This window comes from Propithecus coquereli, unplaced genomic scaffold, assembly GCF_000956105.1.
Source record: "Propithecus coquereli isolate 6110/MARCELLA unplaced genomic scaffold, Pcoq_1.0 Scaffold27, whole genome shotgun sequence".
In the NCBI taxonomy this organism is placed as follows: domain Eukaryota; kingdom Metazoa; phylum Chordata; class Mammalia; order Primates; family Indriidae; genus Propithecus; species Propithecus coquereli.
Window position 1 is genome coordinate 1,565,524 of NW_012148285.1, and position 22,154 is coordinate 1,587,677.

General features: G+C 51.6%; 2 protein-coding genes across 4 annotated transcripts in view; one reads left to right on the forward strand and one right to left on the reverse strand.

Annotated features, from left to right (window-relative positions):
* The first annotated feature begins 5,337 nt into the window (after window positions 1-5,337).
* On the forward strand, window positions 5,338-9,913 carry TCEB2 (transcription elongation factor B (SIII), polypeptide 2 (18kDa, elongin B)). The gene is made up of 4 exons (XM_012647669.1): window positions 5,338-5,385; window positions 5,505-5,639; window positions 6,907-7,012; window positions 9,736-9,913. Exons 1-4 carry the CDS (start codon window positions 5,383-5,385, stop codon window positions 9,846-9,848), a joined length of 357 nt encoding a protein of 118 aa, XP_012503123.1. The 5' UTR covers window positions 5,338-5,382; the 3' UTR covers window positions 9,849-9,913.
* Window positions 9,914-10,455: 542 nt separating this feature from the next.
* SRRM2 (serine/arginine repetitive matrix 2) overlaps window positions 10,456-22,154 on the reverse strand; it is an 18,955-nt gene continuing 7,256 nt past the window's right edge. The window contains exons 10-15 of one of the 3 annotated variants that reach the window (XM_012647670.1): window positions 21,406-21,598; window positions 13,594-20,288; window positions 12,566-12,853; window positions 11,391-11,504; window positions 11,137-11,247; window positions 10,456-10,999 (exon numbers count right to left, since the gene is read on the reverse strand). In XM_012647670.1, the coding sequence (XP_012503124.1) occupies window positions 10,990-10,999; window positions 11,137-11,247; window positions 11,391-11,504; window positions 12,566-12,853; window positions 13,594-20,288; window positions 21,406-21,598 (7,411 nt within the window). In that variant the 3' untranslated portion in view covers window positions 10,456-10,989. Of the gene's footprint in view, window positions 11,000-11,136; window positions 11,251-11,390; window positions 11,505-12,565; window positions 12,854-13,254; window positions 13,350-13,593; window positions 20,289-21,405; window positions 21,599-22,154 lie in introns of those variants that run through there. The other 2 variants (XM_012647672.1, XR_001137643.1) reach the window with 2 other exon arrangements.

Genomic DNA, 22,154 nt, shown 5'->3' on the forward strand with positions numbered 1-22,154 from the left:
CTGGCTGGGTGGATTTGTACTATCTCTGCTAGATGTTTTAAAATCATAAAACTGTAGCTCTGTGATATGAGCTTATGCTTTTAGATTTTTTTTTTCATGTCAGATGGGTAATGTGCACTTGGATGGGGCAAAGGCAATATATGTAACCTAAACATTTGTACCCTCGTACTATGCTGAAATAAAAAATAAAAATAAATAAAAGAAAGAATTAAATACCATTAAAAATTCTATCTGTCAATAGCCAGATGACATTAAGACGGATCCTTTAAATTAGATTCCTCAGTTTAGAAATATATATATTTTAGAGATTTCTTATTCTAAACAATTGCCTTCTTTGTATTTATGGGAAGACCAAATTTAAAAAGATGCATAACGGTGTCATGGCTAGCCTTAAAAATTCTCTTGACAAAGTTAAAGAGCAAAACTCTGACCAAAATCAAAGATAAAATCCTTTGTATACTGCCCCTGTGGGGACACTAGCAAAGGCCAGTCCACCTGTGGCCTAGTGGTTAAGATTCTGTCCTTTTGCTGTTGGGGCATGGGTTTGATTCCGGCCAGGGAACTGGCCCCTGGTGGCTTGATATTTATGTGACTTTGGACGTGAGGTGCTCATTTATTATTGATCCTTTTCTCTTCCTCAGACAGCCTTTCATTTCCTGTTTTCTTCCATCTCTGAGGGGGCACGTGAGGCTTTTGGGCCTCTGTATGTAGACGGTCAGCTGAAAAGCTGAGACCCTAGAAACATAAAAACTGTGACTAGACAAAAATGTGGGTTATATCTCGTTTGTGGCTAGCAAAACTTTCCTTTCTTAGCGCTGTCTCTGGGGCAGTTCTGGATCCTGAAAAAACTGCTTTCCACCGCTTTGGAGACTGCTCATGTGTCTGTTGCTCCATAAATTAATATAACTGTATTAGAGACATAAATGGTGCCAGGAGTTTTGCACAGCTTTGCCCTGAAGGAATATGTGAACATGTTAGTTTGCACATCGAAAGCTGTTTCATCTCAGGAGGGCATCTCAAAGATCAGTAGTGGCTGTTTCCCAGGATGGCGCTGCCAGAAGTCTCAGACCTGTGGTTCTGACTTGCTTTGAAAGGCAAAGCCGGTCTGCTAGGAGCCAGCAGGATGAGAGCTGATCAAAGAGTGCCCGCCTGACAGACAGACACCTGTGGCTAAAAGCAATTGGCCCAAGGGATAGTTCCTGCTTAAACTCCTGACTACCTGTCTCAATACACAATAACTTGATAAAGGAAATATGGAGCCACTATATCTCTGTTTAACCCCTCTGTTAAGTGATAAATTTACCTTAGAACTTAGAAGTTAGTCTTTGAAATATTTTGTAACCATTTGTTCACATAGAAAGAGTTAGTTAAGGGATCTGAAGAAGGCTTTTGAAAAACTTTTAACCGAAGAGGAACTACCTGTTGTTATGTAAATCCGTTACCCCTGGCAACCGATCACTGTACCTATATGCCCATGTAAAACTTCACTCTTTGTCTTTTGCGATTGACGGAGAGATCCAAGGCCCCCTGAGTATCCCGCTTTGCCTATAATCTTTATAAATCTATAAAACTACACCTTCGTCTCTGTGTATTCTTTTATTTCCATTATTTTCCATTGTCTATTGTTTTCTTATCCTTTGCAATGACCCCTACCTAAGGGACCTGATTTTTTGCTGGGAGCATAGCTAACTTCCAGCATGTGTCCTTGGTTAAGTCATAAGTTTGGTTAAATTTAACATAAAAGGTACCTTTAAAACAGCTTGGGACTGGGTGCACGGTGGCTCAAGTCTGTAATCCTGGCACTTTGCGAGGAGGCTGAGGTGGGAGGATCACTTGAGGTCAAGATCGAGAACAGTGTGAACAAGAGCAAGACCCCGTCTCCACCAAAAAAAAAGAAAGAAAGGAAAGTTAGCCAGGCATAGTGGTGCACACCTATAGTCCCAGTGTCCCAGCTACCAGGGAGGCTGAGTCAGGAGGATCCCTTGAGCCCAGGAGTTTGAGGTTGCTGTGAGCTGTGATGCCACTGCACTCTAGCCAGGGCAACACAGTGAGACCCTGTCTCTAAAAAATAAAAAAATAGTAATTTTTTTAAAAAACAGCCTAGAGATTTGACAGGGAGAAGCGAAAACAGACATCTGCAAGCCTAGGAGAGAGGTTCAGAAGAAGCCGACCCTGCTGGCACCTTGATCTTGGACTTTGGTTCCACCCAAAGTGCTGAGATTACAGGCATGAGCCACCGCGCACGGCCTACACTGTATTATTATTACCACATATGCCACCATAGTATTGTTATTATTATAGCTATGGTATATGCACAGTTCATCAAGGATCTGAGTTACATACAAATCCGACCTAAAGACATTCTCAGCAGCGTGTCTCCTCCATAGCCCAGGGAACACCGGTACTCCTAAATAACTAGCCCAGATGCTTTTCAAGTTCACGTGACTTTAGTAATCTAAAAGTAAATCTACTTTAGTAAATAAGATAATTTTTAAATTGTTGGTAAAACAAAATAAGATAGAAACGTCTTCAAAATTTAAAACTTTTTTCCAAGTCTATTACTGGCTGGGTGGATTTGTACTATCTCTGCTAGATGTTTTAAAATCATAAAACTGTAGCTCTGTGATATGAGCTTATGCTTTTAGATTTTTTTTTTCATGTCAGATGGGTAATGTGCTCCTAATCGTAACAAGGTTTGAAGGCGGCACACCTCACACAGGCGTGTGAAAACCCAATCATCATACTTGTAAACTACAAAAGGATCTGCCTCTAGATTTAAGCTTTCAAATTCTGCTGTTTAGGGAGTGGCCATCTGAGGACATGTGGAATTCTCCCTGGCCCAGCTGTGCCTCCCAGCCATGCTGGGAAGGGTCAGGTATTATGTCCACAGCTTCCTCCTCAGTCCTGAGCTCTAAACTTGATATGAAGGCTCAAGACCCAGACGGGCCCTGCCCTCCATAGCCATCCTTGGGAGCCTTGGGGTAGTTGGGACCCCAGGTGGCTGAGAAAGGCATTAGAATGAGGGTACCTGTGTCATACTTTCAAAATTCTTTCAGTAGTCTCTTTAAATAGTTATGTAAAACTAAATAATAATCATAAAATGTCTGAGTCATCTCTAGGTAAATTAAAATGAAATAATTATTCAACATAAGTTTAAGTTTACATACATTGACATCTTATTTTCACATTATGTAGAAAGCTAAATATATTAAATCTGTTAGAAAAAAAATTGGGGACTGATAAAACAGTTAAAACTACTTCATACATTTAATAAAAATTATTAAGAGTTAATACTATAATAATGTCGACAGAAAAGAAGCCACACTCTGCAATTTAAAGAGGTTTATTCTGAGTCAAATTTGAGGACCATGACCCAGAGCCAAGCCCAAGAAGCCTTCAGCAAATGGACTGGCAGTGGTTGGGTTACAGTTTGGTTTTACACATTTCAGGGAGACAGGGGTCAATACACGGAAGGCATACATTGGTTGGCCCAAAAAGGTGGGCCATCTCTAAGCGGTGGGGGGAGGGGTGGCTTATAGGTTATAGATGGGTTTAAAGATTCCTTGATTTGTAATTGGTTAAAGACATGAAGCTTTGTCTAAAGACTTGGAATGTTTTAAGATAAGGAGGTCTGTTAATCAGAGACAAGCCATCAGACATACATTTGTTATGTAAATTGAGGACCTGCAGGTTTGTCTTGCATAGCCTTAGGCCTGTCAATGAGTTACAAAGGATGTCTCCAAGAATGGAGGGTAGCACGATGACCTCCCTTCTCCTGGTAGGCAATTTAGTTTTAGGATATCCCCTTGGCCAGGCGGTGGGGTCCATTCAGTCAACCAGTGGGGGGAAGCCTTAAGATTTTACTGTACTTCACAATCAATGTATGTAATTAAAGCTACTAGGCATAAGAGAAACAATTTTATATACAACATGAGTTTTTAAAAAAATAGGATTAAGCAGCATAGGGCTGGGCACAGTGACTCACGCCTGTAATCCCAGCACTTTGGGAGTCCAAGGCGGAAGGATTGCTTGAACCCAGGAGTTCGAGACCATCCTGAGCAACATAGTGAGACCCCAACTCTACAAAAAATTTAAAAATTATCCAGATGTGGTGGCGCATGCCTGTAGTCCCAGCTACTCTGGAGGCTGAGTCAGGAGGATTACGTGGGCGCAGGAGTTCGAGGTTGTAGTGAACTATTTTGATGCCACTGCCCTCCAGCCTGGGCAACACCGCAAGACCCTGTCTCTAAACAAAATGCAAATAAAAATTAAATTTAAAAGTTCAAGCAAAGCCATTTTTTTTTCCTGCATATTATGGGGGTACAAATGTTTAGGTTACATTAGCCGTGGGCCCCCTTTCCCGTTTGTTTTTTTTTTTGAGACAGTCTCACTCTGTTGCCGTGGCTAGAGTGCTGTGGCGTCAGCCTAGCTCACAGCAAGCTCAAATTCCTGGGCTCAAGCGATCCTCCTCTCTCAGCCTCCCACGTAGCTGGAAAGACAGGCATGTGCCACCATGCCCAGCTGATTTTTCTGTATATTTTTAGTTGTCCATCTAATTTCTATTTTTTCAGTACAGAGGGAGTCTCGCTCTGGCGCAGGCTGGTCTCCAACTCCTGGCCTCAAACAATCCACCCGCCTCGGCCTCCCAGAGCGCCAGCCGCCTTTTAGGCCTGTTAATGAGCTGCAAAGGCCATTTCCAAGAAGGGGGAAGGGGGTGCATGATAGGTAGGGTATGTCTGATCTCCCTTCTCATGGCCAGCAACTCAGCTTTAGAGAATTTCTGGGGTCCCCTGGGCCAAGAGGGGATCCATTCAGTTAACTGGGGGCGCTTAAGATTTTATGTAAGTTCACAATCCTAAGGAAAAAAGTCAAAGATCCGTCTGTGGCTTGTGTCTCTCCCAGACACGCCGTAAAGCTGCCTTAATAAACCTCAACTGATTGAGCTCCTTGCCTCAGTCCCCCATGTGGGTTATCCCGTGTCTCCCCCAAGGCACATCATTCATTCACTCTCCCTGGGATGAAGGACACCCTGTGCCCTGTTATCCCCGCAAAATAGATGTGCCTGCGTCCAGGGCCCACCGGACCGCATCAACATGGCGACCTCGCGTTTGTCACTCCCGGGATGGCGCCATCGCCTCCCGTGTCCCGCCAACGCTCGGCCACCACGCCGACTGGCGCCAACAGCGCCTCAGCACCGAGATGGCGGCCGCACGCCAACTGGCGCTCCCCGTTTCCGACTCCCTTAAAATGGCCGCGGCCCGCACGGGGCGGAGGGAGATGGGGCGGACCCGCGCGCGGGGCATGCCGGGTCGCGCGCCGGCTGCCGGGAACGGGGCGGAGCGCGTCGGCGCCGGCGCGTCGAGGGGAGAGGCAGCCGCCGAGATGGTGAGCGGGCGCGGGGGGAGGGGCGGCCGGGCCGGGCCGGGCCGGGCCGGGGGCGGCGGGGAGCGGTGGGCCGCGCGGGGGACCCGGGCTCCGCGCTCACGCCGGTCCGCCGCCCCCAGGACGTGTTCCTCATGATCCGGCGCCACAAGACCACCATCTTCACGGACGCCAAGGAGTCGAGCACCGTGTTCGAACTGAAGCGCATCGTCGAGGGCATCCTCAAGCGGCCGCCCGACGAGCAGCGGCTGTACAAGGTGCGGCCCCGCGGTCGCGCCGGGCCCTGGCGGGGTGAGAGGAGCCGCCGCCCCGTGCCCAACGTGGGGCGCGCCGGCGACGGTGTCATCGATGTAAACAGTCGCCGGGCGGTCGGCCCGAGCCGCGGGGGTGGGACATCCGTTGTGCGGACGGAGTACGAGCGGCGCTCGTACACGGGGAGGTCGGGTCCAGGGTGGATTTTCAAATCGCATGCCAGGCCCCGGGCGCAGAGGGGCGCGGCGGCATCGCACCCCTACAGCGGTTCCGCCCGCGCCCTGCCGGCTCTGGACAGCCCTGCTCTGCAGTTAGGAAAACTGAGGTTCGCCGAGGGTCATCGGCAGAGCCAGGATTTGAACCTTGAGGCCCTTAATCCCCACCTTACTCTGTAGGCCCATCAGAATCATGCTGACCCCAGACACTCCGGGCGATGGGGAGCGGGGGACCCAATTAATGCAGAGAAATAAAGGGTGTTGGGATGTCAGGTCTCCGCAGTTCATCATCAAGTAACTGTTTACTACCTCCCAACTTCCTGCCGATGTTCTAGAAGACTCTCCTTAAAAACGAAGTGTTATTATTAAGTAGCAGTGCCTTTGGGTTTGGAGTCTTCACTGGGGAGTCAGATGCATCAACCCCTGATTTAGATGTCCCAGCAGCATGAGGTTGTCATCTAAGGGCATTAATCTGATTCTAAATCTGGAAGCTGGGAAACTGACTTTTGCTCCAGGCTCAGAGCCTCAGCTTCCAGGGTCTCTAAAAGCCTTTCCTGCTCGATAGCCACTGGGGCTTCCCTAATGACTACCCTTCTTGCTGCCTGTGCATGTCCCATGTGCCACATACTGGGTTTGGTTTCTCTGTGCCTCCCTAGCTCATTGAAACCTGGCTGCCATGTGAGTTGGGAATTTCAGTAATTCCCATTTTACAGATGAGGAAATTTCGCATCAAAATGTTTACCTTGTCCAAGGTGGCAGAGCTGGGATTCAAACGTAGCTCTGCCTGTCTCCACACTAGCTCTGTGGTTCCTGGAATTAGATTTGCCTGGAGAATTCGGAAAAACCAGATTCTGCAGCCCCACCCTGGGAGTTCTGACTTGGAAATTCTTGGCTATAAACCTGGAATTTGTGTTTGATAACACACTGGGGTGGTCCTGGGCCACACTTGGGGCTGTCTTTCTTCCCTCCTGTGACTTTCAGTGCAGTTGCTGGCCAGAGAGGTCTCTGGAACTTGGCCTTCCTGGAGCTTCTCCCAAGACCCTTCCTCTCTCCTCAGGACGACCAGCTCCTGGATGATGGCAAGACGCTGGGCGAGTGTGGCTTCACTAGCCAAACAGCACGGCCACAGGCCCCAGCCACAGTGGGGCTGGCCTTCAGGGCAGGTGAGAAGGGCCTGGGCTGAGTGACAGCAAGGCAGGATGGAAACAGCCAAAGAAGAGGGTCTTCAGGAGGCCTATGGTTGCTCCTTCAAGCCCACGGGGCAGTGTTTTCCCAGTACACAAAGGGCAGGCAATATGCTTCGATAGTATGTGTGTGTTTCTCCATAAAAAGAAAAGCAAGCCAACAGATGCTTGTGGAAACTGAAGCCTCCTTGCCAGAGAATTTGAAGATCCCTAGTCATGTACCAGCTGACGTTTACAGACAACTTAGTGAGCTCCTGGCCCCGCACTCTGCATGTTACTTCCATTGTCCCATCTCATCCTCTCAATGGGCGTGGGAGGTCCGTACTGCATCATCCCCATCTTGCAGATGAGCACGCTGAGGCTTGCCGGCCATTACAGAGGGAGCCGCAGTCCGGATGCTGCCTGCTGGGCCCTTGCTGGAGCCAGACGCCAATGCCAGGCTCTTTCTGTGCAGTACTTCACTTAATCCCCCAGCACCTCTGTGTGGCTGACACGTGGATTGTGTCAGTTTTAAGGATGAGTAAAGTCTGCCTGGGGACATTAGGTCACTTAGTGGGACTGCCAGATCTAGGATTCAGATCCAGAACCTGTGCTGTCATTAAGCACATGCCACCCCTGCCCAAGCTCTAGAAACCCAGAGGGTGGAGAGGGCTTGACTTCTCCCCGGTGTATCTCCCTCCACCAAGACAAAGGAAGGGGGGGTTTTAAGTTTTATTCTTTGTCTCTGGGAACTTAAACAGTTACGGGGCTGTGTGGATGGCTGGGGAAACTTGGATAAAGTCAGAAGGAATTATTTTTCTGCCTCGTTAGAAAACATGGCAAGGGCTGAAGAGGAAGAGTACAGTCCTAGCTACACTTTTCTGTTCCCTAAGGATTACTGGGCTAGGCCGAGGCCTCAGCAGCTGTGTCCTGGTGCCCGCGTCTTTGCACTCCCAGCCCCTCTGGGCCTAGGGTTCCCTTCTCCGTAAGAGGAAGATGCAGCCTGAGCCCCTGTGCACCCAGGCCTGGCCTGCTGCGAGTGCTCAGCAGGTGGGAAGTGTAGGGACATTTCTGTGGGTTCCTTCTGCCCACGTAGTGACCCTGGGAGTCAGGTGCAGGGCTGGTACAGACGCACAGTTCATGCCTTGTTCAGGTGTGCCTTGAGGGGGGCAAGTGAGGGCCAAGAGTGCAACTGGTCTGCTTGCTAAACCGAGGCTGAGTTGCATTCTCCCAGAATTTCCTTTTCCCTGATTTGAAAAAATGTACATGCTGTGACATGGAAGATGTTGACAGACCCATTTTGCAAATGAGAAAATCAAAGTTAAGGGAGGTGACTAGTTTTTGCCCACAAAACCCAGTATGGCATTGAATGTGGTGGGCCCCAGGTCCCATCATCCCTGAGGCGTGTGACAGCTGTTTGATTGGGGCCACAGTGTGGGCCAGCAGGTCTGTTTCCCCATGGGCTGCTTTACTTAAACACGCTTCTGGGCACAGCTCAAGTAGTCAGCACATAGATTCCTGGGCCTTGGCTGGAGGAGATGCTGGCCTCTCCCAGGCACCCAAACTAACTGCTCAGGGAGATGAGATAAGAGTATCAAATTCAGTGTTAAAGGGCATTGTCCAGACTAATGGCCAGAGATAGAGAGGTAGTCAAGGCAAGAATTGTCACCGCAGGTTAGTGGCTTGGAAAGTGCATTACATTTAGCTGGATCAGGTTTCTACACCTCAGCACTACTGGCATTTAGACCGGGTAACTCCGTGCGGGGTTGTCATGTACGCTGCAGTATGTGTAGCAGCGTCCCTGATCTCTACCCTCTAGATGCCAGCTGCAGCCCCCCACTGCCTGTCATGACAACCAAAACTGTCTCCAGACACGCCAGCTTTCCCTGGGGGGTCTGATCAGTTGAGAACCCTGAGCCGGGTGGAAGGGAGCACAGGAGAAAAGTTGTGAAGTGGGCTCATTCGCTGTGTGGGGGGGTGACAGTGGGAACTTCCTGGAGCCACTGTTGTAGTGAAAAGGAGCCAGTCAAAAGAAATATGGCAATTTTGCCCAGTGGTAAGTGCCCCCAAGGTGATGCCCAGGGTGTTGGAATGCAGTGACTCAGTTTGGTCGGGGGCGCTGGGGAAGGTTTCTCTGAGGTGACCTTTGTGTTGAACCCTGAATGCCCAAAAGCAGCCAGCCATTCTGAGTGGCAGGTGTTGGGACCAGCAAGTGCAGAGGTCCCAAGGCAGGAAGAGCTTGGTGGGAGCACAGGGAGAGGGAGCAAGAGTCCAGGAGCATAGGAGACAGATGACTGGAAAGACAAAATGGCAAGGACTTGAGATTTTATTCAGACTGAGATGGGAAGCCACTGGAAGATTTTAAGCAGCGGAGGAATACAGTCGTTTGATTCTAAAATCATGGAAAAGTGTTGTGAAGGGAACAGGAGAGACTGGGACATTCTGGGTGATGGGGGCTGTGGAGACAGAGTAGGTAGATGGCAGGTGGTCAGCCCACAGGCTCACTGGTGGCATGGAAGATGTGGGAAAAGGCCTTGGGCAGGGGGTCACAGTCAGGGTGGGAGATACTCCAGTGGGGTCAGAGCTGTGGGGGAGACTAACTTTGTGGGTATGGATGTTTGCGTGGAGGGCCACAAAGCTACGGATTATCACAGGTGAACACCAAGGCCCTGGTTGGGGGAGGAATCAGGATTCCCCCTCTAGCTGTGTCCCTTGTTCCACAGATGATGCCTTTGAAGCGCTGCGCATCGAGCCCTTCTCCAGCCCGCCGGAGCTGCCAGACGTGATGAAGCCCCAGGACTCGGGAAGCAGCGCCAATGAACAAGCCGTGCAGTGAGGACCCCTGGCCCGCCCCCAGGAGGCCCATTCCCTCCCCCCCAATAAAAGAGTTTTGGGTGTCTGCCTGGTTGCTGCCTCTTTCTGCGCATCCTCCTCCTGACTCCAGGCATCACCCTCCCTTGGGTGGGTCCTGCTGCCTCAGCAGGCTCCTCTTGGGGCTCTTGTTTACCTGGGACTCTGGCTGAGAACCTGGGCCCCACCTGCCACTCAAAGGCACCATAGGGATCTGGGTTGCCCTGAAGGCTGAGCCACTCCCACCAGCCAGCCGTGGGGGGTAGAGAGGGTGGGCAGGAACCCAGAGCCCTGAGCCAAACTTACCCAGCAGGGCACAAGAGATTCCAGGCCATACCCCTTGAAGCCCTCCCACACCCCATCATATCCACTCCTAGGGGCCTCCGGTCCTGAGGAGCAAAGGCCAAAAGCAGCAGCGTCATAGTTTGAGAGTATGTTCAGTGAGGGAAGCACAGCCCAGAATGGCCCCACAACAGGTTCCCCAAGGCCCTCAGGAGAAAGTGGCCCACCTTGAAGGCTTGTGGTCAGGGTAGAGGGTGGCGCCTCCAGTCTGCTCCCACCACACCCAATAATAAAACAGTCTACAATTCCAATTCCTGCATTTCTCATTTTTATTTGACAGAAAAAGTTGCTCTTGCTGTACAGATTTTAAAAAACCAAAATGCCTTTAAGAAACGTGAAGAAAAGTTGGGGGGAAGGGGCCACACCTCATGGGGGACAGTAGGGACCAACTAATCAACTCCTGTCCCTTCTAAGAATACCTCATATAACTTCCCAAGTCCCAGACCATCGCCCCCCAGGATCTTGGGGCTACCAGGGGGCCATGCCTCCCAGGCCCTTTCTGACTGCAAGCTGGGGTATCCTGAACTGTATCCTCCCCTCCCCCAACTCCCATCTGCATTCCCTCCCACCCCAAAACACGTGAACCAGGAAAAACTCACGGAGATTAACATTTCACAGGAACAAAGAAAGAAAAGGGAGAGGGGAAAGAAGGGAACCCTCCCTCCAAGGGCTGCCAAGGTTCAAGGGGGGAGTCAGACAAGGACCCCTCCCACTGCTCTGCTGGGGAAGAGGACACTCCCTGTGGCTCCAGAGCATGGGGTGTGGTGGTATCCCCCAAAGATGATTTATGGAGACCTGAAACAGAGAAGATGATGGGGATCAATCAATACAGAGGCTCAAGCCCAGCTTCCTGGGTGACTCCCAGAATGGGGTCACTGCCCACCAGCACCAGAACCAGCTCTAAGAAGCCTGGGCCTTCCAGGGGAACACACCTGGAGGAGCGGTGTCGCATGGGCTGAGGGCTAGGTGTCTCCCTCCTGCGCTTGTGGCCTGGGGAGCGGCTGTCCCCTCGCTGGCCTCTCCGGGAACCTCGCTCACTGCTGCTGCTGCCAACACAAGACAGACATCAGACCACACACAAGGTAGCACCAATCTTAAGCACCACTGGGCCTCAAAACTTTTTTTTTTGCAGAAATCAGTAGTGGCCAGACCAGGCTGAATGCTGACACTTGCTGTTTGGCCCTACCTCAGCTGGTCCTGTGGCGAAGGCTGAGGCGAGGGACGGCGACGCTCCACAGGCGAGTAGCTAAGGGACCGGGAGTCCCGAAGGGAGTCTATTGGCTTCCGGGGGCTGCGAGACCTGGGGAGCAGAGTAGGACCCCATAGCACCACACACTTCCAAATCCACCAGCCAGCACTCAGGACCACCCGCCCCAGGTCCTGACCACCAAACCTCACCACGCAGGGCCAGCCTCAGACCCACCTTTGTCCGCTCACTCACTCATCCGCCCGCACACCATCCACCGAGTGCCCTAGTGGGCAGGGCACAGGGTGCAGCGGGGGATGCAAAGATACAGACAGTCCCTGCCCTTGGAGGAGTTCAGTGGGGAAGGAAGGCACACAGGGCCCATGTGTGGGAAGCAGCCCCGCAGGGCTGGATGTGCGTGGGTCTGGGGACCCAGGGGAAAGGGACGTGGGGCGGGGCAGGGCAGTCTTCTCGAAGGTGCTGTTTGAGCGGAGTCTTGCAGAACGAGGAGTTCACCAGGCGGACAAGGAAATTCCAGGCAGAAGGAACAGCATGTCCAAAGGCATGGGCTCTCCTTAGACTGCAAGGCGCTGGGTGTGGCTGGAGCACAGGGCATGTGTGGGGGCGGGCAGGAGAGGAGAACACAGGGCGGGCAAGGCCAGTTGGTGAAGAGCCTCACACGCCATTCCCGCAGAGGTGGGGCTTTATCCTGCAGGCCACAGGGCATCCCGGAAGGATTTGTGGAGTGGAGGGAAGTAACCAGATGTGCGTTTTAGAAAGATCCCTCTGGCTACATGTGGAAGAGAATGGCGTGAAGGCAAGGAGACAGGGAGGAGGCTGTGGACAGAGTCGGGAGAAGATGACGGTGGCCAGACCAGAGCCCTGTGGCAGTAGCAGCGGGGAGACTTAAAAGGAAGAATCCCTGGGACCAGGCTGTATGTCAGGGGAAAGGAGAGGAAGAAACCTAGACTCCCAAATTGTGGCTTGAGCACCCACTTGGGTAACGCAGTCCTTTGCCACAACAGGGCACAATGAAACGGGGGTGGGGGTGGGGGGGGAGGAGAGCGCCCAACTCCTCCCATACAACCAGACACCAAAGTTCACGTGAGACACCCCCAGGGTCCCTTCTCTGGACACATCAACCCCCCTTCCATCTCAGGCAAGGAAGCACTCACCTCCGCTCGCCAGGGGGTGGCTTCTTGGGGCTTGCAGGTTTGGGCAAGGCCTGAGGACCAGGCTTAGCAGGGGAAGGGGAGGAAGAGGAGGAGGAGGAGGAAGAGGAGGAGGAGGAGGAGGAGGAAGAAGAAGAGGACGAGGAAGAAGAGGAAGAGGAAGAAGAGGAAGAGGAAGAGGAGGAGCTGGAACTGGAACTGCTAGAGCGCCTCTTCCGTTTGGCTGGGGTTGGCTCCGGAGGACGTCCCTCTCGCACAGCCTCCTTTGGGGCTGGGGTAGGGCTGGGGACCCTGTGGGAGAAGAAGAATGTCACAAGGAGACAAGCTGCCCCAGCCCCAACCCTACCTTCCTTGGCCTGGAGGAACGGCAGTGCGGGAGGGGTGCCTGAGAAAGGCCCTGGGAGCTCTCCAAGCCACACGAGCCAGTGAGCACATTCTCTGGAGAGCAGTGGCCCGAGCTGACCCAACCTCTGCTAACAAAAGCAACAGGCTGGGGCCCGTAGCACAAGGGATCAAGGTTAAACCTCAAGAATGTCCCTGATGGAGGAATAAGGCCTCTGGGCTCAGGTGTGGAAGCTGAAGCTGGGTAGTCTCCTTCCTCGGAGAGCCGCAGCTTGGGGAGGCCCCTGTGACTGCAGGTTGGCTGGGGAAGGGGCCGTCCTGCCTGGAGGCAGGGAGAGGGATGGGATGACCTCTGAAGATCCTTCCAGCCCAGGGAGTTCCTCTTGAGGTCTAACTGCCATCCCTCCTGCTGTAAAATTAAGTCCATTTCCTCTAGTTCTGTCCTCTGTAGAGATGGAAAACTTATCATTATCCTCTAGAGAATTAACCTTCGGAGACTTTTACCTGTCCCATTCCTCCCCCCTCAGCCCCCACCCCAGCATTCTCCTCTTCCCCCAGCTTGAGCATCAAGGTCCCCATACCTTCTCAAAGCACCAAGAACCTCTGTAACATGGTTTCTCCCACCCCACTCCCCCACCCACCCTCGATCCCTTCCCCCTAGGAAATTTCTACAAGTCAAATTCCCTCACCTCTTCAGTGCCACATCAGGTTGAGCTGGAAGGCTAGAGCCCTCCGAGTCACTAGAACTGGAGCCAGAGGAGGAGGAGGAGGACGATGACGATGATGATGAAGAGGAGGAGCTAGAGGACGAGGAGGAGGAGGAGGAACTCCGCCGCTCCTTTGCTGGCTGCAGGGCGGCCAATGCGGAAGGCTGCTGGGCCCCAGTAGAGGCAGGTGGTTCCCCCCCCTCAGAATGGGACACCCCAGGGGCAGCGACAGAGAGCATGCCATTGTGGCCACCAGCAGGCGATGTGGTCTTTGCCACTGCCCCAGAAGAAAGGGACTGAGACCCTGCTATGGGGGTGGTCTGGGCAATCAAAGAACGGGATTGGTCTGAAAAAGCAGATGGCACAGGCGACCTAGGCCGCTCCTGTGCTGGAGGGAGAAGAGACTGTGAGGGAGCCTGGCCCATTCTTGAAGGAGGGGAGGGAGCTCGCTCAGAGGTCATCCTAGACTGGCTTGGGGCAGATGGTGGCGTTCTGGATCTGGCTCGGTCAAGGAGCGGTGGTGAGGTTCTGCCACTGACACGCTCGTAGGCAGAGAGGGGCACCCTGGGGCTGGTGAGGTTTGCACCAGACAATGCCGGAGCCATCCTAGCACTGGTGAGGCTTGCAGGAGCCAAGGCTGTGGGGGTTCTGGAGCTGGCAATATTGACAGGAGCTGTGGCATGTGCAGACCGAGGACCCACCAGGTTTGCAGAGGCTGGAGCCTGGGGTGTTCTGGAACTGGAAGGATAATTTGCAGCAGTTGGGGGAGTGCCAGAGCCTGTGAGACTCAAAGCTGCCAAGGCAGCTGGGGTTCTGGCTCCTGCCAGGTTCACAGCTGGGGCTGTGGGGGTACGAGGGTCAGCAAGGTTCACAGCTGAAGGTGCCACCGCTGTTCTGGGGCTGGCCAAGTTCATGGCTGCTGCTGCGGCTGGCGTTCGCGAGTCAGCCAGGTTCACTGCTGTCGGGATGGCAGGTGTTCTGGCACTGGCCAGGTTCATGGCTGCTGCAGAAGCTGCAGGAATCCTGCTGGCAAGGTTGGCAGCTGGGGCCGTTCTGAGACTCATGAGAGGCACCGGAGCTGGAACCTGGGACATTCTTGCAGCAAGGCCAGCAGCGGACATGGACGGAGGAGGCCGAGCAGTGCCAAGACTGATAGCCGTCAGGGCAAGAGCAATTCTAGATTGAGCATGATTTTCTGGGACAGATGTTCTCTGGTGATCAGGTATTCGAGGACCTGGACCATCCATCATGGAGCCACCAGCTTGCTGCAGGACAGACATGGGTGTTCTAGAGCTGCCAAGGGGTTCAAGCATTCCAGGTGATCTGCAGCGGTCAAGAGGAGTTGGTGACATGCTAGGACGACTGAAGCAGCTCACTCTGGAGCTATTAAGTGCTACTGGAGGTGTCCGAGAACCAGAATGGTTCCTTGTTGCTGGAGGAGTAGCAGAACGTGAACGATCAGAACTACTTCCAGATGCAGAACGCCTGCGGATGGCTGGAGGAGATCTTGTTAAGGACCGTTTGCCCCGAGTTGTTCGTGGAGTACGGGATCTAGAACGGCGGCGGATAGCAAGTGGTGAGCGACTTCGAGAACGTTTGCGTGGCAACAGTGGTGTTCGAGACCTAGAGCGGCGCCGAATAGCTGGAGGTGTTCGGGACCTAGAGCGGCGGCGTGTCACTGGAGAGGTTCGAGAGCGGGACCTTCTTCGAGTTACTGGAGAAGTGCGAGATCGAGATCTCCTTCGGGTGACCGGAGATGTTCTGGATCTTGATCTTCTACGAGTGATAGGTGAAGTTCTGCTTCGAGATCGTCTCCTGGTTACAGGCGGAGTCCTAGATCTGGACCTTCTGCGAGTCACTGGTGGAGTTCTAGAACGTGAGCGCCGGCGTGTTGTTGGTGTTCTGGACCTTGAACGACGGCGTGTTACTGGTGGTGTTCTGGACCTCGATCGCCTTCGACTCACTGGGGATGCTCTTGACCGAGATCTTCGCCGAGTCACTGATGTTCTGGACCGTGACCGCCTCCGACTGACTGGTGAGGTTCGAGACCTGGACCTACGTCGGCTTATCAGAGGTGTTCTGGACCTGGATCGCCGGTGAGTGGCTGGAGAGGCTCGAGATCTAGAGCGTTTCCATGGGGCTGGTGACGTGCGTGAGCGAGAACGTTTCCGACTGGTTGGAGGTGTCCGAGAACGGCCTCTTCGGCGTCGAGAGGAGGTTCGGGAACTCTCCTGCCTGACAGGTGATCTTGAGTGATAACCAGAGCCTCCCCTCCTTCGACGAGTAACCCGAGACCTTGACCGGCTCCGCTGTCTTCTCCGAGACGTTGACTGAGAAGATCCAGACCTATCTCGACGGCGGGTTGTTCTGGTTTTCTCCCTCCTTGAGCGGGAACGAGACCTCTGGAGTCCACGAGGCTTTGGTGAAGGAGACCGGCCTCTCCTGGAAGTTGTCTTAGTGCGTGGAGATGAAGCTGAGCGCCGTCGGCGTGAAGATCTCGACTTTTCAGCTGGCTCTGGGGAAGACACTGAGGGACTTCTTCGACGTCTTGGGGGAGTTCTTGAGCGGGTTTCTGGTGAGGAAGAGGCAGAGCGGCTTCTACGGGAAAGTCTGGCCTTCCTTGTTAGTTCAGGAGATGATCGAGAACTGCGACGCCGAGGTGGCGTGCGAGATTTGGTCTTAGGCTCTGGTGATGACCTGGAGCCTCTTCGAACCATTTTGGATTTGGGTAGGTGTTCTGGAGAGGACTCGGTACTGCTGCTTCCTTCAGGAGAAGGGCCTCTGCCTTTGCTTGATGAACCTGATCTGCTTCGTCTGGGAAGGGCCCTAGGGGTAGGAGCTTTGGGTTCCGGAGAGGAATCAGAACCGCTCTGTGCCCTGGGTGCCACTCTTGGCTTATCTTTCACTTCAGGGGAGGAGCCAGACCTACTGAGTCGAGGAGAAGGTCGGGATTTGCTATCAACCTCTGGAGATGATCCAGAGCGACTCCTCTGCCTAAGTGGGGTTCGTGCCTTGGTTTTAGAATCTGGAGAAGAGTCTGACTCACTTCTTTCCTGAGGGGATGCACGGGGTTTCCCATCAAGTTCTTGAGAAGATCCGGACCTACTTCTCTGCCCCAGTGGAGTCCTAGCCACAGTTTTCTGTTCAACTGATGATTCTGACCCACTTCTCTCTCTCTGTGGGGTAAGACACTTGTTGTTGAGTTCTGGGGATGATGGAGAATGACTTCTTGGCCTAGGAGTCTGAGGCAAAGCTTTCGGTTCCGGAGAAGAATCACATTCACTTCTCCCCCTGGATGGTGTTCTAGGTACATCTTTCATTCCAGGAGAGGACCCAGACAGGCTGTGCCTTGAGGGAGTCCCAGACCCATCTCTAAGTCCTGGAGAAGACCCAGACCTGCTTCTCCTCGATGGAGTTCTGGGTAAGCCATCTTTCAGTTCAGGAGAAGATGCAGAACTACTCCTTTCTCTCGAGGGTGTTCTGGGTAAAGCATCAAGTACGGGCGAAGCAACACTCTGATTTGAAGACATTCCAGCCTTTTCCACTGCATCTGGGGATAATTCAGAACTGCTGTGTCCAGAGGATCTTGTTGATTGTTCTCTCACATCTAGAGATGGATCTGTCTCCAGCTGATTAAGAAAAGGTCCATTCAAATCTTCTTTAACCTCAGAAGAAAATCCAGTATTCATTTCTGTACCAATAGGGCCTGAGTTTCTAAATTCTAAAGGTGATCCAAAGCTATTCTCCCTGGGGGGGGAGTTAGACAGTTCTTTATGTTCTGGAGAAAAATGTGGCCCACCCCAAGATGAGGCCACTGCAGCAACTTCTACTGCTTCCAAAGCAGCCTGTGACTGGCTTTGGTCAAGAGTCAAAGATACAGAAGGCCTTTCTTCTATTTCGGGAGATGATTCAAAGTTATTTCCAGCCATTTCTTTACGTTCTGGAGAGAAATGGGGCAGGACATGGCGTGAGAGTTCTTCAGATTTCTCTACCACCTCCATTAACTCTTCATCTTGGCTTGACTTAGCTAATGTGCTCTTTTGGTCTCTTGTATCTGGAGATGACCCAGCACCACTTCTTTCCCTCAATGGGGTTCTAGGTATGTCTTTGAGTACTGGTGAAGACTCGGGCCTAATCTGTACCAAAGGACTAAATTTGTCTCTTGGTCTAGGAGATGATGTAGTAACATCCTCCTGAAGGAATAAGCCCATCTTCTCTTTTGATTCAGAAGGCTCTGATCTACACTGCCCCAGAAGAGATTCAGAGTCTACTGCAGCATATGAAGAGTCAGACTGGGACCTGCTCTGCTCAGGAGACATTCCAGATTTCAGCCTAGGACTTCCTGATAATTCCCTTCTCTCTTGCCTTGTTGGAGATTTGGGTGCCAGCTCAGTGATTGGAGATGAGGACCTGGACTGATCACCCTTAGGAGGGGTTTGAGATTTGCTCTGCACAGATGGAGATTCTGAGTGACTCTGTCTCACTTCCGGACTTGAAGTATCAGATCTGAGGTCTGGTGAGATTTGAGATTGTCCTCTCTGTTGCAGACATGAAGAGCCAAAATAGCTATCTCCTGGTGGTGTACTAGATTTTACTCCTGGACAGAGAGAGAAAGATCCAGGGGAACTTTGTGCTGGTGAGTCTTTAGACTTCTCTTGGTGACGAGGAGACTTTGATCCAAAAAGACTTAGCCCCGGTGGAGTTTGGGGCTTTACTTTGGGGTACGGCGAAGTAGACCCTGAGTGACTTCGTCTCGGTGGTGTTTCAGGTTTCACTTTGGTATCTGGTGAGGAGGACCTAGAATGGCTGTGCCTTGGCAATAATCTGGATTCCACATTGGAGCGGGGAGACGCTGATCTGCTTTGCCTTGGAGGTGTTCTAGATGTCACCCTACTAGGACTTGGAGAAGAGGAGCCAGAATGGCTTCTTTGTCTTGGGGATGTTACGGCCTTCACTTTGGGTTGTGGAGATGATGACCTAGATGGGCTCTGTCTTGGAGGTGTACTAGATTTCACTCTAGGAGGAGAGGACCCAGAGCAGCTATGTCTTGAAGGGGTCCTAGATTTTAACTCAGGGTCAGGTGATGACTCAGAATGGCTCCGTCTTTGTGGTGTTGCAGATTGTTCATTGGCCTGAGGACTTCCTACAGACCCTTGTCTTGGAGGTGTTCCAGATTTCGCTTTAGGGGGAGGAGATGAACTGGAATGACTTTGTCTTGATGGCGTTTTAGATTTCTGTTTAGGTGGTGGCGAAGAACCAGACCGACTACGTCTGGGTGGTGTTCTAGATTTAGCTTTATGTTGGGATGATCCAGAGCGACTGCGCCTGGGTGGTGTCTGTGACTTTTGTTTAGGGCATGGAGAGGACCCTGAAAGGCTTCGCCTCAAAGACAAGCGTGACTTTACTTTGGATCGTGGTGAAGAGACAGACCTGCTCCGCCTTGAAGAAACACGAGATTTTTTCATTTCTGGGCTCGAGTTGGACCTACTCCTCTGAGATGTTCTGGATTTGTTTTTTCGCTCGGATGATGAGCCAGACCTGCCTCTTCTTTGTGGCGTTCTAGAGTGAGATCTTCCTCGTCTAACTAGACTTCTACTGCGGGATCTTCCTCGTCTTGGTGTCCTAGACCGAGATCTCCCTCTCCGGGCTGGTGTTCTGGAACGTGACCGTGCACTTCTCCTGGCTGGGGTTCTAGAGCGCGACCGCGCACTTCTCCTGGCTGGGGTTCTAGAGCGTGACCGCGCACTTCTCCTGGCTGGGGTTCTAGAACGTGACCGGGCACTTCTCCTGGCTGGAGATCTACTGCGAGACCTTCGTCGGACTGGTGATCGGGTCCTGGATCTGCGCCTAGCAGGTGTTCTAGACCTAGATCTGGCCCTTCGGGGCGGTGTTCTAGACCGAGACCTGCGCCTGGTGGGTGTTCTAGAGCGTGATCTCCGCCTGGCAGGTGTTCTAGAACGAGACCTGCCCCGCCGAGCTGGTGTTCTAGAACGAGACCTGCCCCTGGTGGCTGGGGATCTAGAGTGTGATCTACCTCGCCTTGCTGATCGAGACCTGCCTCTTCTCTGGGTATTTCTGCTCCTGGACCAGCCTGGTCGCTGAGGAGACCTAGAGCGGCCATGTCGCTGTGGGCTTCTAGATCTTCCCCACCTCTGTGCAGACCTGGACCTACGCCACTGAGGGGACCGGGACCGGGAATGACCTCTCTTGGTAGGGGTTCGAGACCGAGATCGCCCCCTCTTAGTAGCTGCAGGGCTACGGGACCTCCCCACCCTACGGGAAGGGGTATGAGAATGAGATTTATCCCGTTTTGCTCGGCCATGGGATCGATTCTTGGATGTGGGAGAAGAACTCTCTCGGCGGGCCCCAGGAGCTGGAGCTGGTTTAGGACTTTCAGGGGAAGAGCTGGCATGCCGAGAAACTTTGGTAGGTTGAGGGGATGGTGGGCTGCTCTCTGAGGAAGAAGACTGGGGAGGTTTCTCAGGAGACTTAGGTGGTGAACGGCCCCGGGTTGGGGAGGCCTCAGATGGAGGGTTCACTGGCTCCTGACTTAAGGGGGTTGTTGCAAGGGGTTGTGGGGAGCCGCCATGTTGCTCAGCAAGGAGCGGAGTGGGAGCAGGTGGTTCTGGGGCAGTGCTGCTCCTTTCCGGAGAGGGACTAGGTCGAGCTGCAGATTTCTAAGAGTAGAAGAAAGAGTAGGATAGGGATACATAAGTACCAAAACTTCACATTACCCATAAGATCCCAACACCCTTTCCAATGAAACTTTTCTTCTACACATTCCATTACACTAATTGGTCCTTTTCCTCGCCACAGGCAATCATATTCATTCAGTAACAAGGAATCACATGATATAAAGCACAATGCGGAAAACATGAAGATATGGATGATCTGTGACCTGATGTGTCTCATGACTACAGAAAAGACAAAATGCAAATAAGAAATGCACTACATTTAACAATAAATACCACTACAAAATGCTGTGAAAACAGAAAAAATTTTTTAATAGAAAGATAAGAGGTTTCTGAAAGTGGGTGGCAATTAACTTCATCCTTGAAGAATAACTGTGTTAAATTAAAATAAACAGCATAAATAAAGGCAAAGGTTTGAGAACATGATTTGTGTGAAAAATAAAGTAGAACAGGATGGGTGGAGTACAGGAAAAGAGAAAAGGAAACCAAATTATAAAAGCCTTTAGATACAATTCAAAAGCAGTATAACATAGTTAAGTTTCTGAGGTGACCCAACTTGTAATTTGGAAAGGTTAACTCTAGATGACATCAAAAATAGATGACAGAAGTTAAGAATTTATATTGTAATAGTCAAAGCAAGAAGAAATGACTAGGGCTTGAATTAGAAGAGGAGATATAAAACAATAGGAATTACTGATAACACCATACCACAGTGTTTTCAGACTGCTGACAGGAATCCAGTGGGTTCAAAAATTTAACTGAGCCATGACCAGCATTTAATGAAATAAACTAAAGGCATATTAAAAATAGAAAAGCTCAACGTAGTTTAAAAATTTTGTTCCAGTTCTATCTATATACATATGTAAACAGTATAGTGACAAAACCTATTCGTATCTAGTTTGATTCTGAAAGATTCACAATTCCCTGAATCACAATTCTAAAGGAGCTGCAGATGCAGAAAAGAACTTCGTAACTGGGAGAAGAATGTAGAAAATACAATTTATTTCTCTTAATAAGCTACTACCTCTCTCTGTCACTTCACACATCTGTCCTAAATCCACACCCTTGCAATCCAATAAACACTGACAACTCAAGAACATACCTCCTTCTTGTCTTTGTCTTCATAAGGGCTGCTAGGCTGCTTTGTAGAGGGCTCTGGGCTGCTGGGTTCTTGTGTGTTGATAGTACCTGGTTCACCGGAAGGCGCATCTCCCTCCCCTCGACGCCCTGAAGCAGGGGAAGGACTTCGCCCAGTCAAGGCAGTTGTATGGGTTTTAGCTGCAGCACTTCGAGATCTGAGGGAGTTAAGTGAGGACGGGGAAGAGGAGGGAAATAAGCTCAAAGGGAGAACAGAAAACCCCCTCCCCGGCTCCCATCCACCTTTCCCAATCATTTAACCCTCTTTCAAAAAGCCTTCTTAGTCACATGACTCAAATCATTCAATGAAATACATTCAGTCCACTTTGGTCCTTCTCTTCCCAACACAATCCCAAAGAATGTTCTCCCTCTACCCCTTTACTCACCTCCCCCAAACATCCCCAAACCGTCCACCCAGCCCATTCCCTACCCACTTCATTCACAACTCACCTCTGAGCCCACCTCCTTCAGGAAGCCTTCCCCGATTAAGGAAGCCAGGGTAAGGATTCCTTCCTCCCCCAGACACCACGAACAAACCACCACCCCCCCTATTCTGGCAGTCCATATACATCAGAACGAAACAAAAAATAACAAAAAAGAAACAAAAAAAAAAAAAAAAACTAGGACTTGGAGAAGAGGAGCCAGAATGGCTTCTCTGTCTCGGGGATGTTACGGCCTTCACTTTGGGTTGTGGAGATGATGACCTAGATGGGC

Excerpts from the sequence above, each read along its gene's own strand:
- TCEB2 (XM_012647669.1), top strand. Across the intron at positions 5,640-6,906 it reads ACGAGCAGCGGCTGTACAAG|GACGACCAGCTCCTGGATGA; the intron begins GTGCGGCCCCGC and ends CTCTCTCCTCAG. Across the intron at positions 7,013-9,735 it reads GGGGCTGGCCTTCAGGGCAG|ATGATGCCTTTGAAGCGCTG; the intron begins GTGAGAAGGGCC and ends CTTGTTCCACAG.